The 15,653-nt window shown below is 43.1% G+C and overlaps 2 protein-coding genes across 4 annotated transcripts in view; both read left to right on the plus strand.

Annotated features, from left to right (window-relative positions):
- SLC44A1 (solute carrier family 44 member 1) overlaps positions 1 to 7,160 on the plus strand; it is a 212,067-nt gene extending 204,907 nt beyond the window's left edge. Inside the window, exon 16 of the mRNA XM_021067056.1 lies at positions 6,942 to 7,160. Coding sequence (XP_020922715.1) covers positions 6,942 to 6,956 — 15 coding nt within the window. The 3' untranslated portion in view covers positions 6,957 to 7,160. The remainder of the gene's footprint in view (positions 1 to 6,941) is intronic.
- FSD1L (fibronectin type III and SPRY domain containing 1 like) overlaps positions 14,731 to 15,653 on the plus strand; it is a 78,987-nt gene continuing 78,064 nt past the window's right edge. For 2 of the 3 annotated variants that reach the window (XM_005660313.3, XM_005660314.3), the window contains exon 1: positions 14,780 to 14,957. In XM_005660313.3, the coding sequence (XP_005660370.1) occupies positions 14,943 to 14,957 (15 nt within the window). In that variant the 5' untranslated portion in view covers positions 14,780 to 14,942. Of the gene's footprint in view, positions 14,958 to 15,653 lie in introns of all 3 variants that reach the window. The other variant, XM_003480570.4, reaches the window with a different exon arrangement.

The following is a 15,653-nucleotide window of genomic DNA, read 5'->3' on the forward strand; positions in this document are numbered from 1 at the left end:
CGGACGAATTAGGCCCAAATTCCAGCCCATATAGTGTGGCTAAAAGAATTTGAAACCTAGTCAATTTTATTTTATTTTTATTTATTTTTTATTTTACTTATTTATTTTTTCACTGTGCCTGTGGCATGTGGAAATTCCCGGGTCAGGGACTGAACCCACGCCACAGCAGGGACCCAAGCCACTGAAGTGACAATGCCAGATCCTTAAGCCACTGTGCCATGAGGGAACTCTGAAGCCTAGTCAATTTTAGGAAAATATAATTCCATACACTCATCTCAGCATCCTCAGATTGATCTGGTAAATATTGATTGAACTCTTCCTCTGTACTATGCACAATAAAGTAGCTTCGATTTAAGGACTTTTATTTCTGGCATACCTCCAACATAAACTATTTGCAAAGTTACCAAAAACAGTAAGTTGACTGTATGAAATTGCCTTTTTTTTTTTTTTTTGGTCAAAAACAGTTGAATGATGATGGCTCTAGTTTGTGAACAGTTGATTATAGCCCTTCTCTGTCAATAATTAGCTAGTAGGCCAACTACAGCATCTGTTCAGGCCACTCCTTGTTAAAGGTAATAAAATCTTATCATTGTGTATAATAAAAGACTTATTTTTCTGTTCTGCTTTGTTGGAGATGGGGGAAGGGGAATCTGCAGGATTCCATAAAACTAATCCAAGATGATATCAGATTATTAACAGGAGATGTATAAAGAAGTGGGGCAAAGAGAGTGATTCTCTGGGCCTGGAAGCTTTGTCTGTCTGTCTTTAGGGATCAAAGATTTGTTGCGATATGGCCTGCTAGAGTAACCACAGATTGAGCCTCTCTTCCTCATTACTGATGCCAGAGATCCTATAGCAGCACAGTATAGTTCATGTCTGGTAATTGTTCGGTCGTGATGACAGCTGGAACAAGAATCATCACCCTGAACCCTGGAACAAAGATGGTTTTTTGCTCAGCCTAAGTTCTATTACAGTGCATTAAAGTGAACTCAGAAAGATGGACCAGACTTTTAAATGAAATTATTCCTTTTTAAGTTGTTTAAAATTGAGCCTTCCATTTGATGTTAGAAAAATCAAGAACTTCTGTTCATCAAAAGACACCATTAAAAGAGAGAAAAGGTAATCCACAGACTGGGAAAATGATATTTGCAAAACTTATCTGAAAAAGGACTTAGCTAAAATATATAAAGAACGTCTGCAAATCAGTGAGAAAAAGACAGATAACCCAAATGGGTAAAAGACTTGAATAGACACTTCACAAAAGAGGACAGTCAGATGCCCAATGAGCATATAAAATGATGCTTAACATTTTCAGTTATCAGTGACATGCAAATTAAAACCACAACAAGATAACTACTACCCACCCCCAGAAGGGCAACACTGGATTGGAGCCTCATCTGTGACTTACACCACAGCTTGTGGCAAAAACTGGATCCTTAACCCACTGAGCCAGGCCAGGGATCAAACCTGCACCCTCAGAGATACCACATTGGGTTCTTAACCCACTGAGCCACAACAGGGATTCCCATAGTGGCCCATTCTTAAATAAGAATTATCAGACCCTTGAGGCAAGTCTCTACCCTGAAAGACAGAGATTAAAGCAAAGAGACAATAAAATGACTTGGAGAAGACAGACTATATGGTGGAAGAACACTTTAAAAAAATAATACTAGCTTCGGGTAGATAACAGATAACATTAATAAGATTTGTTATTTAAAAGAGGAAGAGTCACAGAAAAGAGGTTGGGGGGAGGAATAGAGGGAAGGAGAGAAAGAGAAGAGGAGAGGAAAAACATTATATATAGAAAAAGGATCAATAATCAGAACATAATGTTCTGACGGCTAAAAGAAAATGAAAAGACAGTTTCAAAATTCTGAGCAAAAATGATTTCCGCTGTGGAACTCTATCATCCATCCAAACTATGAAATAAATGTGAGGGTAGAATAAAACATTTCAGATATGCAAGGGATTGGTATGGAATCATACCAATCAAAGTCAACAAAAATTGATCACTCTAAATGTTTTCTACATAAAAAAGAAAAAATAATCATGATAAACTGTTTTTATTTCAGGGAGGCAGAGTGAGAAAAAATTAACAAGTCAAAAGAGGACATAATGAAATTTTTAAAAAATAGTAAATGAGAGTAAGAATTTGAAACCATTTGAATTTACTTTTTATTTAACAAATGTATCCTGTCTACTTTTCGCCAGCACTATTTTAAATGCTGAGGGTGCAGTGGTGAAGAAAACAGAGGTCTTTGCCCTCAGACAGCATATTAGGGAAACGTTTAAATAATAATTATACAACTACTTGATGAAATATTACGTAACCATTGAAAAACACGTGAATATCAGGAACACAGGAAATATGTATAATATAATGCAATATGACAAGAATACCTGCTGTGGACAAAAGGGACGTCATAAACCTGAAAACAGGTATGCAAGGATGGCCAAATTATGAATTAATTTTTTTCAAAATTCCCTTTTATACTGGGTTTTCTAAAAGACAAGGGAAACATCAAAATTTTTTAAAATAAAATGGATAAAAATGCTATGCTGCCTGTTTAAAATTCCATGCTAAGTATTTCATTTGGATTTACTGTTGCTTTTCAAATATTTTTATTATCTGAAATCTTTATACCTATTAGCCCTTAGCAGGATGCTCCAGGATATTGTACTTAAAAGTCAGGTGCCATCTAAGAAATTCTTCTAAGAAGTGATATTATCTCTCTTCCTTAAGAAAGAGAATGGGAAATTACCCACTCCTGGTGGGAAAAACTTGGCCACTTGCTTAGATGAACTTTTTTCTTTGTACTCCAGCTGTGCAGAGAAAGATGAGGATGTTGGAAGAATGCAGATCCAGTGTCAAATCAGAGGCTAGAAAGCAGTGAGGAATTCCCTTTTGTAGTGCAGTGGGTTAAGTATCTGGTGTTGTCACTGCCATGGTTTGGGACAATGCTGTGGCATGGATTTACTCCCTGGCCTGGGAACTTCCACATGCCACAGGCAGGGCCAAAAAGGAAAGAAAGAAAAGAAGGGAGGGAGGAAGAAAAGAGAAAGAAAGAAAGAAAGAAAGTAAGAAAGAAAGAAAGAAAGAAAGAAAGAAAGAAAGAAAGAAAGAAAGAAAGAAAGAAAGGAAAAAGGGAGTTCCTGTTGTGGAAACCAAACTGACTAGGAACTCTGTGGCTGCAGGATGGATATCTGGCCTCGCTCAGTGGGTTAAGGATCCAGCATTGCTGTGAGCTGTGGTGTAGGTCGCAGGTACCATGTTGCTGTGGCTGTGGCGTGGGCCGGCAGCTGTAGCTCCGATTTGACCTTTAACCTGGGAACTTCCATATGCTGTGGGCTCTTGAAGGAGTAATTCCAGGGGCGATGTCTCTGAGGAACTTTCCACAGGTGGTGGTGAAAGCCCAGTTTACCACCATGTGTTTGTGCCAAACACAAGTTTTCAGACTTTTCCCTGTGAATTACCGTGTAGAGAATTTCCTTATACTGTGTAGGAAGCAAAGTTTTCTTGAACTAGCTAAAAATTAGATGTAGCCTTGGAAATGAAATCTGAGAAGGGTGTTCCGGACTCCCAAGGGATCTGACACAAAGAGAAAATTCAGGAAGCTTCAAAATGAGTGTTCAAATCACATCTTGGGATGAGTTAGATGCTGTGAATTGTTTCGTGTTCAAGTGTAGTAGGAAAGGTATGGCATCAAAGTGTCATATACAATCTTACTCAGTTAGATAATACAATTCATTTACATTTGGCTTTTAAAATAATCTTCGAAAATTTGAAAATAAGAGAAACGCTAACTGTAATGTGGTTTCCTGGATGGAATCCTGGACTAGAAAAGGACACTAGGGGAAATTAAAGAAATATGAATAAAATGTAAAGTTTGGTTGATAACTATGTACCAGTGTGGGTTCATTAATTGTGACAAATTACCATAGCGATGTTAACAATAGGGGAAACTAGGTGTGGAGAATATGGAAACAGTCTGTAGTATCTTTGCAACTTTTCTGTTTAAAAATTTTAAAGTTCTTTAAATTAAAAATATATATATAGGGAGTTCCCTTATGGCACAGCAAGTTAAGGACCTGGTGTTATCACTGCAGTGGCTTGGGTCACTGCCTGGGTGCAGGTTCGATCCCTCGCCTGGGAACTTTCACATGCTGTGGGTACCCCTCCAGACATAGATAGATAGACAGACAGATAGACAGATATAAATGTGTAGGAGGAAAGGACTATTTTCTGAATCTCAGAAAAATCACATCTTTGGCACAAGACTAGTGTTCAGGCTGCAGGCCCTAAGCAGCAACCACTCTTAGATATCAGTCGAATCCCAGGCGTGGTTATTTTCAGCTATGGGGAGAAAAGTTGAAACTGCAAAGCAAAATATGTAAAAATCATAAAACATGGAACTTATTAAGACAGTTTGGATTTTAGTTTGGATTTTAGTTGTAGAAAAAGGAAGCCATTGTAATTTATTTTTGAAAAATGTTTATTGGAGTATAGTTAACTTACAATGTTGTATTAGTTTCAGGTGTACAGCATGATTAAGTTATACATGTGCATACACCCATTGCTTTTCAGATTCTTTTCCCATATAGGTCACTACAGAGTACTGAGTAGAGTACCTCGTTCTATGCAATAGGTCCTTGCTACTCATCCATTCCATTTGTGGTAGTGTGTATATGTCAAGCCCAACCTCCCACTTTTCCCCCTCTCCCAGTGTTTCCCCTTAGGTAACCATAAGTTTGGTTTTGAAGTCTTTGGGTCTGTTTCCATTTCATGAATAAGCTCTTTTGTATCATTTTGATTAGGTTCCACATATTAGTGATCTCATATGATATTTCTCTTTCTCTGCCCTTGTAATTTCTTGAGTGAGGAAGTGATGTAGGGAGAATAGGTGAGAGATTCATTCTATGAGCAGTTTGCAAAATGGATTGAAGTTGGAGAGAAGTTGAGGCAGGGAGATCATCAAACAGGCAATACTGCCATGTGGAAAAAAGTCTCAAGACTATAGCCCTAAAATGAAATTTATGGCAAAAGTTTCAGGCAATGTTATTCTTAGTGCCACATACGACCTGTTTTAGGCACCAAGGGGGATAGGTAGAGCCTTTGTGGAGACAGGTGTATCAGGCGATCCTAGCCCAACTTCATTAGATGTTTGAACTCATAGAACCACTTTCCTTGTTCCATGTCCATCCTCTCTTGGTATCTTGTCAGGACTGTGTTTTGCCACCTCCATTTGTCCGGCAGCAGTCCAATGCTTGTTTGATAGTCCAACTTGTGTTAATGCTTCTTTTTTATTTTTAACCCTTCCGAATGGGTTTTTATTTTTTTATACTTATTTATGTATTTATTTTTTCTTTTCAGGGCTGTACCTGAGGCATATGGAAGTTCCAGGCTAGGGGTCGAATCGGAGCTGCAGTTGAGGACTGTGGCACAGCCACAGCAACACCAGATCCAAGCCACGTCTGCGACCTGCGCCATGGCTTATGGCAATGCTAGAGGCCAGGGATCGAACCTGCATCCTTATGGACACTATTTCGGGTTCTTAACCTGCTGAGCCACAACAGAATCTCCCAGAATGGGTTTTTAAAAAATTTTTATTTGGAAACGATTTCTTTCTTTCTTTCTTTCTTTCTTTCTTTCTTTCTTTCTTTCTTTCTTTCTTTCTTTCTTTCTTTCTTTCTTTCTTTTTGTCTTTTTAGGGTTGGACCTGCAGTACATGGAAGTTCTCAGGCTAGGGGTCAAATCGGAGCTGTAGCTATCAGCCTACACCACAGCCACAGCAACACAGGATCCCAGAGCCCCATCTGTGACCTCCGCCACAGCTGACTGCAACACCTGATCTTTAACCCACTGATCAAGGCCAGGGATTGAACCTGAGTCCTCATGGATACTAGTTGGGTTCGTTAACTGCTGAGCTATCACAGGAACTCCATGGGGTTTTTTTTGCTTTTGTTTATTTGTTTCTTTTTGATCATAACTTACAGAAAAGCTTCAAGAATAAGAATAGTACACGGAACATCATAGACTCTTGTTAACCTAGTGTTAAACACTTTATGTATGTATATGAATATATATATATGAATGTATGACCATCTAATACTTTTAACTATTCAAGAACAATTTACATATGGCACAGCGGCCCTTTAGTCTTAACTACTTCATTGTATATTTCCTAAGAAATAGGATATCCTCATACAAACCACAGTATAGCTGTCAGCTTTGAAACATTTACTCAGTCACTGTTTCTTGAATTGAACTATGGGAGCAGGCATTATCCTGGTCTGACCTATCCCACTGCCGAGTCATGGGAGTGAAAAATCCAAAGTTTTATTGGAATTTCAAGTTTGGTCCTTGAGGGTACCACCAAAGCAGATTTTTTTCATATTAGTTTTGAATTTGATTCATTTTGTTTGACTCAGTTATTTAGCTCTTCTGAAAACATCCTTGCGAAAGAGTGACAATGATATCAATGATGGTAAACACTAGGGTTCATTACCATGTGTCAGGCACTGTTCTAAGCACTTTCTACTTACTAATGCATTTAATCCTCACAACAAGCTTAAAGGAGCATACCATGATTATATTTTATATGTGGGGAAATATGGGCACCGAAGTTGAACAACTTGCTCAGAAATGAACTGATACGGAGTTGAAATCAGAGTTTGAACCCAGGCTCTCAGATCTCTTTCTTATCTGTTAACCTAAAAGTGTGTGTGTGTCTGTGTGTGTGTGTGTGTGTGTGTGTCTGTGTGTGTGTGTGTGTGTGTGGTGCATGCGTGCGAGCACTGTGTGTGTGTGTGTTTAGCCTTCTTACATTTCAATGTCTTCTCTAAAGATGATCCCACACTATTTCTTGTTATTGATTGCTTCTCATTGTGTCGAGTTCCCCTAGGAGAGACCCATTCATTTTCTTGATGTGTTTATTTTTCAGCTGAGGCGAAGGTGACTGGTCCCATGAGCCCGGAAGAATGAACTCAGAGGAGGCTGTTTACATGAGGTTCTCCTATTCACCAGCTGTTGAGAGACTGTGGATGACGAGCAAGATCTTATTACTTCAATGGAAGCCTGCGACCATATTCCCAACCACCAACAGCCAAGTGGATTTGGTATAGTGGGGCTACCTAATAAATGATTCATCAGAAGCATTTGATACAAATTTGTCTTGTGGCAGCGGCTTCAAATTTAGTGTGGCCTTCTTATCTGGCTTTGTGTGCACCTCTCACTCCAGTGCCAGTACTGGACTGAAGGCTGGATCCATAGTGGAATTCTCTTCATGCAGGCTGGGTCTGTTCTGTTTGGTTGCTATTTATAGAGCTAGAGTGGGTTAATAACTATTTATTGCGTGCCAGGTCCATGCCAATTGTTAGGCTGGCTGCTTTACAAACATGTAATCCTCACAAAAGCCCTATAAGGTTGCACCTATTATCTTCACTTTGCCCACAAGCAAATGGGAGCTCAGAGAGGTTGTGTACTGTGTATAAGGTCACACAGTTTTCAGAGTCAGGGCTCAAATTGAGATGAGATCCAAAACCCTTCTGCTTTAACATGCAGCTTTGCCTATCATTGCTCCAAAGGTCACTAGCCCATTATATCATCACTGGCATTTCTCTCATAAATAGAGGTGTGGGTGGCAGTGGGTGTGACGGGAAGTGTTTGAGAGGGAGGGTCAGGGAGGCTTTAGAGGCACTGAAGAACTGCAGAATTCTTTCCTAAGAAAAATATCACAGTGTTCTTTTAGACCAGAGGTTGATAAACTCTGGCCAATGAGTCAAATCCAGCCCCCAGCCTCTTTTTGTAAATCAAGTTTTGTGGGAACACAGCCACACTCAATCCTTTATGTACTGCTGATGGTTGCTTTTTCTCCACAATGGCAGGATTGCATAGAAAAAGTTTGCTGACACCTGTTTTATGATGACTTAGGGCTCTCATACTAAGTAAGTCAGAAGGAGAAAGACAAACACCATATGATATCACTTATATGTGGAATATAAAATATATGGCACAAATGAACTTACTGACAAAACAGAAACAGACTCACAGACATGGAGAAATGATTTGTGGTTGCCGAGGGGGAGGGGGAGGGGGAGGGTGTGGGATGGAGTGGGAATTTGGGGTTAGTAGATGCAAACTATTACATTTAGAATGGATAGGCAATGAGATCCCACTGTATAGCATAGGGAACTATATCCAATCTCTTGGGCTAGAGCATGTTGGAAGATACTATCAGAAAAAGAATGTATGTGTATATATGTGTGTGTGTGTGTATGTATGACTAGGTTACTATGCTATACGGCAGAAATTGGCACAATGCTATAAATCAACTATACTTTAATAAAAATAAAAGAAGACCTAGAGGAGTTCCCATCATGGCTCAGTGGTTAACGAATCCAACTAGAGACCATGAGGTGGTGGGTTCAATCCCTGACCTCGCTCAGTGGGTTAAGGATCCGTCGTTGCCGTGAGCTGTGGTGTGGGTTGCAGATGCGGCTCAGATCCCATGTTGCTGTGGCTGTGGTGTAGGCTGGCAGCTACAGCTCGGATTAGACCCCTAGCCTGGAAACCTCCATATGCTGCAGGAGCAGCTCAAGAAAAGGCAAAAAAAGAAAAAAAAAAAAAAGATGACCCTGAGAGAGAGCCAATAGGTTTCATTAAGGCCAATTGATTATTTCTTTCCATTTGGCTGAAAAATGACTTAAAAATTGGTATTTTGAAGGTCGTCACTGGTGGTGGTGGTGGAGTGGGGAACGGGGGTGGGGGTGTGGGGAATCCAACCCAGGAAGGTTAAGAGAGGTCTGGGCCTCTGGGTGCTTGTCTGCTCCTCACCCCAGACTCTCCCACGCATGTCCTTCCTATTTCCCCTGCCCAATCAAGTTTCCTAAAATAATTCTGCTCATAAACTTGTGTAAGTAGCTTCCCACTTGGAAAACGTTCAAATTCCAACACCCCCAGCATGAAATTTATAGACCATAACAATCTGATCACTACTAATCTTGCTCCTTACCCCTTTGATTCTTTTTTTTTTAATCATAAGGAAATCACATCCAATTTGAGTTTCTCTTTCAAAGCCAATGTACTTATCTTTGACTCACTCTCATGTAAGAGAAAAGTAAATATATAATACTTGTAGGTGATAGTAGGAAGGCTGAGCTTTCATATATGATGTCTTTCACTTAAGCTAAATGTTATAAACGAAAGAAAAATTATAAATGTTCTAGTTCCTTTTAGACAGTAGACATTATCCAATTGTGTTTACAAAAAAAAAATTTCAGGTAAAGTTTTTGTTTTGTTTTTAAATTGTGTAATTGTAAGCTTTCTCCCACATTGTTGTGTAATTTTCATAAAGGTAATTTTTCATGGTTCCAGAATATTTCATCTCCTATATGTTCCAGAGTTTTCCTAATACTGCCCCGGTATTTGGGCTTTGAAGGGTGCTTTCCATTTGTTTCAACTCCTATCGCCATTTCCTCAAGTTCTCATTCTTTTTCACCTTTGCTCAGGCTGTTTTCTTGGCTTGGAAGGGACCTTATCTTCCCTTCCTGTCTGCTTAAGTCACACCCTTGTAGCTTAAGTCCTGTCACCTTCCTTCTTCAATCTCCTTGCTAGAGGGAAGTATAGATTGAACTTCAGAATAGGAGTTGGATTTCAAGAGACTTACTTCCTTAGAAGTGCTGACATGGTACAATCTAAACTTGACGCAGTGGCATTGCAGTATCAAATGTTCACAGAAACCATCATTTACTGGTGCTGTACTCAGGAGAATGGTTTATTTTAGAAAAGAATAATAGATAGCAGACACATATTATGTCTATATATGTATGTATCAGGCATTATTGTAAGCATTTTACATACATTGCCATTTATCTTTACAACTACCCTTCCAAGTGGGGACTGTTAATCTCTCATTGTACCAATAAGAAAATTGATGTATGGAGAGGTTAAGAAATCACCCAAGGCCACACAACCGCTAAATTGGAGATTCGGCATTTGAATTCAGACAGTCTGGTATCAGAGCCCGGGTGCTTAGCCAGTGAAATAGAAGTGCAGTCAACTAGGGCCCTTTCTCCCCCTAGTCTCAATCACCCAGTCTCAATCCAGCCCATACCATTTTTGGAGTATATGCAGAGGGAGAGGGGCTGCTGAGGAGTGTTCTTACTAGGAAGAGCGAGCCTTTTCCTCTGTGCTGGAGACCTGGCTGGGGGCCAGCATCCTTTCTCAAAGAGAGGATCAAGAGGCAGATAAGTTTGCTGTATCTTTGGTCATTCTCCACGATAAGTCCAGGGGCATTTCCAGAGCCAGAGCAGGATGTGATGGAAGCACCTGTCTTCCAGACCTCACTTATCTCACTGTCCCTGGGCGCCTAGCATAAAGCAGGCCATCATTCATAGAGAAGGGATTGTGACATAGTAGCATCATAATGACTACAGTTTAGTTAACTGTCCCTCTCATGCCCTCCCCCCAGGAAGGAGTGGGACCTCTGGCAATGGATCATATGAGAGTGGGGGAGGGGAGAAGAGATTCAGAGCACATTCCAAAGGTGAACATTCAAATGAAAGAACCTCATGTTTCACAAAGACATTAAAGGTTATCTCTGCCAGATATCTTTCCAGTGCCTGATCCCCCTAGGACAGCTCTGACAACAAATGCCCAGCCTCTGACTGGATACTTCCACTGATGGGGACCTCATTACCAAAAATAAAAATAAAAATAAAAATAAAAATAAAAAAAATCTACTCTGGTTTTGTATGGCTTTGTTGGAAAATTTGAATTTTTGTTGCTGCTGTTGTTCTTGAGTGGAAATCTATCTTTCTGTAGCTTCCACCAAATTGGGTCTAATTCTACCTGTGGGAGGCTAGAGATCAAGCCAGCTTTCTCTTCCATACAACAGCCCTAGAGAGAGTTGAAGTAAATGACTCTGCCCTCCCCGAGTTTTTCCTCTCTAGGTTAAATACTCACAGTGGCTTTAACTGCGTTTCTTCTCAAACGCCTTCCAGGCCTTTTGTCATAGTTGTGTCCCCTGATTGTTTCCTCCTTTGCTTAGAGCTCTCCAAGTATGAAGCTAGAACACTCCACAGAGCACCAGCTCACATCAGACCAGAACCATCTTTTTCATACCCTGAGAATTTCTAGGATCAGAAATTGGTCCTCTGTTCCAAGGGGTTCCAGAGCTTTGGGGTGAGTTTGGTTTTAGTCAGAAGAGGGGGGGCAGAAAAAAGGAATGAGTTAGGTTTCTGTGGTTGGGAAGAGATGATAATAGCCCATATACTTTTTATTGCTATTACAAGCCAGACACTGTGTTAAACACTTGACATGAATGATCTCATTTAATCCACTCAACTCCCCTCACAGGTGGTACTATTATGATGCTCATTTCACAGCTGAAGAAACTGAGGCTTAGAGAAGCTCAGGGTTTCCCCCGGATATGTGGTATATGCCAAGACTCAGGCCAGTTATTAGAAGGGAGCAACAGGTGAAGATTTGGCTTCAACCAAGAGCAGCATCTGGCCAGTGACGCTTCAGAAAAGCCAGGTATATACAACAGTGAAAAGTGGCATTAGGGGTGAGACTAGGACTACTAAGGCCCCAGACATCAAGAGAGAGAAAGCCATGGCAGGGTGGCACAGAAGGATAAGTTGTACAGGGGAGTAATAACAGTAACAGCTACCATTTGTGAAATGTGGACTCAGCAGGCGTTTTGCATTCATAGTCTCTAATCCTCACAACAACCCTAACTGGGAACAACTACCAATATGATCGCTATGTTATGGATGAGGAAATCGAGGCTTATTGAGGTTAAATGACTCACTGCAGGCTACACAGCTGGTAGTGTCAGGATTTAAATTCAGATGGCTGACTCCAAGGCGATGGCCCTATACTGACTCTTAAAGGGAAAGACTTGGCAAAAAACATAAGGGAAGAAAACGTCTCTCCCAGGAGATGGGGGATCCCAGAATTTACTAGGGAACTCGGGGCTGCAGGCAATGCCTGGCAAGAGAGAACAGGAAACCTGGTTTTGGAGGGGACAATTTTACCAAACTCTTTAAATCAGCAGTGCCAACCCTGAGGCTATCCTAAGTTGAGATTTAGTCAGAAATGCAGTCCTGGAGGCCCAGGAACCGCATTCAAATAAATATCCATGCCCAGATATGCTATCTCAGAACCAGAAACCCAAGTGTTGAAAAGCCATCTGTTTTTATGCCTCTTGTAGTTCCTCCCTGTTTTTAAAAATCAATTTGCTCTTTTTCAGCTCAATGATGATCAACCTTGAGTAGGCATCAGAATTACCAGGAAGGCTTGTTAAAGTCCTGATTACTGGACCCCGGCCCCCAGAGATTCTGATTTAGTAGGTCTGGGGATGACACCTGAGCATTTGCACCACTGTTACCAGGTGGTATTAATGCAGCTGGTCTGAGGATTACATTTGAGAACAAAGGCTTTACTTTATTAGAAAAGCTGCTTTTGAATATTTCTAAGCTGACTTGGCTGTGAAAAGGCAAAGGACTTGCCCACAGGCCAGAGCAGCGAGAGTGGGTTGGTGTGCAGATTTAACAGGCAGCTGGGTGTGTGCCTGCTGTATGCGCTGAGGAGGATAGAAGGCACAGCTAGAAGAGACTGTGAGCTGTTCCTGAGTGAGAATGAGGGAAAGCAGAAGGTCTGGGAAGCTGGGCAGGGAAGCCAGACTGGTGAAAGAGACAGAGAGGTGGTGAGGGCAGAAGTCAAATCGGGTAGCCCTCTTGTCAGAAAGCTGCAGGCTCTTGGCTAGGGTGCAGGGAAAGAACTAGAGGAGCCCGGAGGCAAGGGGCCAGGTGTGAGCTCCTGGGATGTGGCCTGGGACAGAATCTGGCGATCACATTTCAGCCGTGACTCACTGTCTCCAAAGCTTCTCTCTGCCTCCTCCTGTGGTTAAGCCCATCAGTCATAGTATGCCCAGGAGTTGTCCTCTGACAGTAATGAGGTGAAGTCCTTGCAGCAAGATAACTGGGGACAGCAGTAAATGCTGTTTCTTCCCCTTAGTCATGGGTCCTACCGTGGCACGTTGGGGCAGGGCTGGGTAGCTCATGATCAGTGGTTTGACCTCTGATGTTCTTCGTCCCCTATGTTGCATTTTTCCCTCTTGGGAAACTGACTCAGCTGCAGTGCATACGCAGTGCGCAGTCTGTAGAACTGCCTGCATGGCTGCAGCAGTGTGCTGGTGGCTGAGTGCCTGGCTGCTCTTACAGCTCCTCATGGAACTGGGGCAGCTTGGAGAGAAGGCTCCTTTCCCTTGGTACCAAGAGAGGGAGCATCTTTCTGGAAGACCCCATGCCACTACTTCTTTCAGATGCAGGAGTGAAATTGTACACATAGGAGTTCCCTGGACCCTGGCCTTCAAGCCTGACCTTGTTTTTCCTTTTTTTCACTTCATCCCATTTGTTGTATGTGTCTGTCCAGTTAAAAAAGGATTTATTGAACTAGATGGCAGGCCCTGTACTGGGGATACAGACATAGGTAAAAGAAATCTCAACCCACAAAGTAGTTGGAGAGACCCATGTACAAATATAAATACGGCCTTGTAGGATAAAGGCTGTTTCTTAAACATAAAGATCATGCCCTCTCAGGACCTTTGTATTTGCTGTTTTTTTCTGTCTAGAATGTTTTTTTCTAGATCTTTGTACAGTTATTCTCTCACTTGACTCAGGTCACTCCTGAGAGAGACCTTCCCACACCCTCCTACAGAAAATGGAGCCCTCACAATTCTTTGAGTCCATTTATCCCATGTAATTTTTCTTTATAAAACTTCTAATCACCATATATATTATATATATATAATGCACCATATATATTATATATATATATAATGGCTTGTCACCGCTGATTCTCAGTCCACTGAATTCGTACCCAATAGATACTCAATATATACTTCCCTTTTGTTCATTTATCGTGATTGCCCAGTTGAACTTTTTTGAGCCTCTCTGGAATCATCGAAATGTAGGATGAGGCCTGTTTGCTTTGGGGAAGAACATTTTCAAGCCTACCTTCCCAAGCTTTCTAGTCTGCTTTGTCCCCTAGGTCCATATTGAGCAGATTCTAGTTTCCCACTAAAAACTGTAATTTTTGAGAATTAACTATGCATTGGGCACTCCCACTATGTTATTTAATCTTCAAAATGTTCTTGCAAAGTCAGCATTATTTCTCTTATTTTACGGAAGATGAAACAGGTTCAGGGAGAATACTTGCTCAAAATTTCCCAGGGGGCTATCTGGGAAAGGTCTACCAGGCTCCAGTCTACCCAAGTTTCTGTCACATTCCTATAGGCTTTCCCCATGTTTCCACTAAATCCCTTTCCCAGCCCTTTGCTTCTCACTGGGCTGCTGGGCCCGGTCTAGCCTGGCTGCTCCTCCAACGCTAGTGTGGAGAGATGCTTCAGATGCTTTCAGGATGGATGGGGGCTGATGTATCTCCAGGGCCAGAGCTCCCCCCTGCAGTCCCCGCGCCCTCCCCATGGACCTGGCTGCTGGAAGAAGCCCAATGGTCCATCTCAAGGCCTGGAGGAAAAAGGACGGGGAAGAAGGGAGAGTTATCTTCAAAGGACCGTCTGGACAGAAGGGCAAGCACCCGTTTCTCCCTACAGCTCCCTCGCAGCACAGGCAGGACAAGTACCCCCAACGCCCCGCCGCATCCCGACTGGCTGCAAGACGCATGCGCAAGGCGCTCCTCGCCCCCTCCCTTCTCGGGCCGCCCTTTCACCCTGGCAACCGCGGCGCGACTACGGCGCGCGCTGGGCTGGGCGCGGACGGGGCGGGGCCGGGCGGCGCCGGTGCGGGCTGAGGCCGAGGCGGTGGTGGCTCAGCAGAGCGGCGGCTCTCGGGTAGCGGTCTCGGTGTGTCCAACCTCCCTCTGCCTACTCGCAAGGTTCCTCGACGCGGTTCGGGTCCAGTGGACCTAACCCTTTGCCATGGACTCCCAGAAAGTAAGCGGGAGTGAGGGGCGCGGGGCCCCTGAGGCCGGGCGGAGGGTGGGCGGGGCGCCTGGGGCCGGGTGGGCGGTGGGCGGTGGGCTCGCGGGGCGGCCCGGGCATGGCTGGGCTGTGGCTGCCACTGCGGAGCGCAAGGCCGCCCGACTCCTTCCTGGGTGAGAGCAGAGCGGCGCCTGCCGGATTGCGGGGACCGCGCCCGTTGACCCTGGATTGCCTCTGCCCTGCACTTTGTCCTGGGCACTGACTCCTGAGCGGGAATCGGGAGCCATCCCCATTTTTCAGTCTATCATTTTCTGCAGCGCTCTAGGCCCCCTTTGATTCTCACAGCCTCCCATCGTGCTTAATCCATCCTCAGTAGAAGAGGAAACTAAGGCACATGGGGGTCTGTTTGCTGACGCCCTGTGCTCGACCCACTCTTCTCCTGTCTTTGCACAATACGTGCTTTTTTAGGTCGGAACCAGATATCCTTGGTATCCCCCCCTCCGCGCGCCTTCTCCACCCGCTCCCCTCCCCCCGCCCCCTGCTCCCCGCTCCTAGGGACCAGTTCACACGCACGTCTTAGTGTTTAGTGCTGGTTGAATTGAGCGAAAAGACTGACAGTTTGTCAAGGCAGCGGTCCCACCCTCTGTCCACTTCTATGTTGCTGGTCACAGTTACCTTAATGGTTGTCTTGGCATGTTTTATACTTTC

The sequence above is a fragment of the Sus scrofa genome, chromosome 1 (assembly GCF_000003025.6).
Source record: "Sus scrofa isolate TJ Tabasco breed Duroc chromosome 1, Sscrofa11.1, whole genome shotgun sequence".
NCBI lineage: Eukaryota > Metazoa > Chordata > Mammalia > Artiodactyla > Suidae > Sus > Sus scrofa.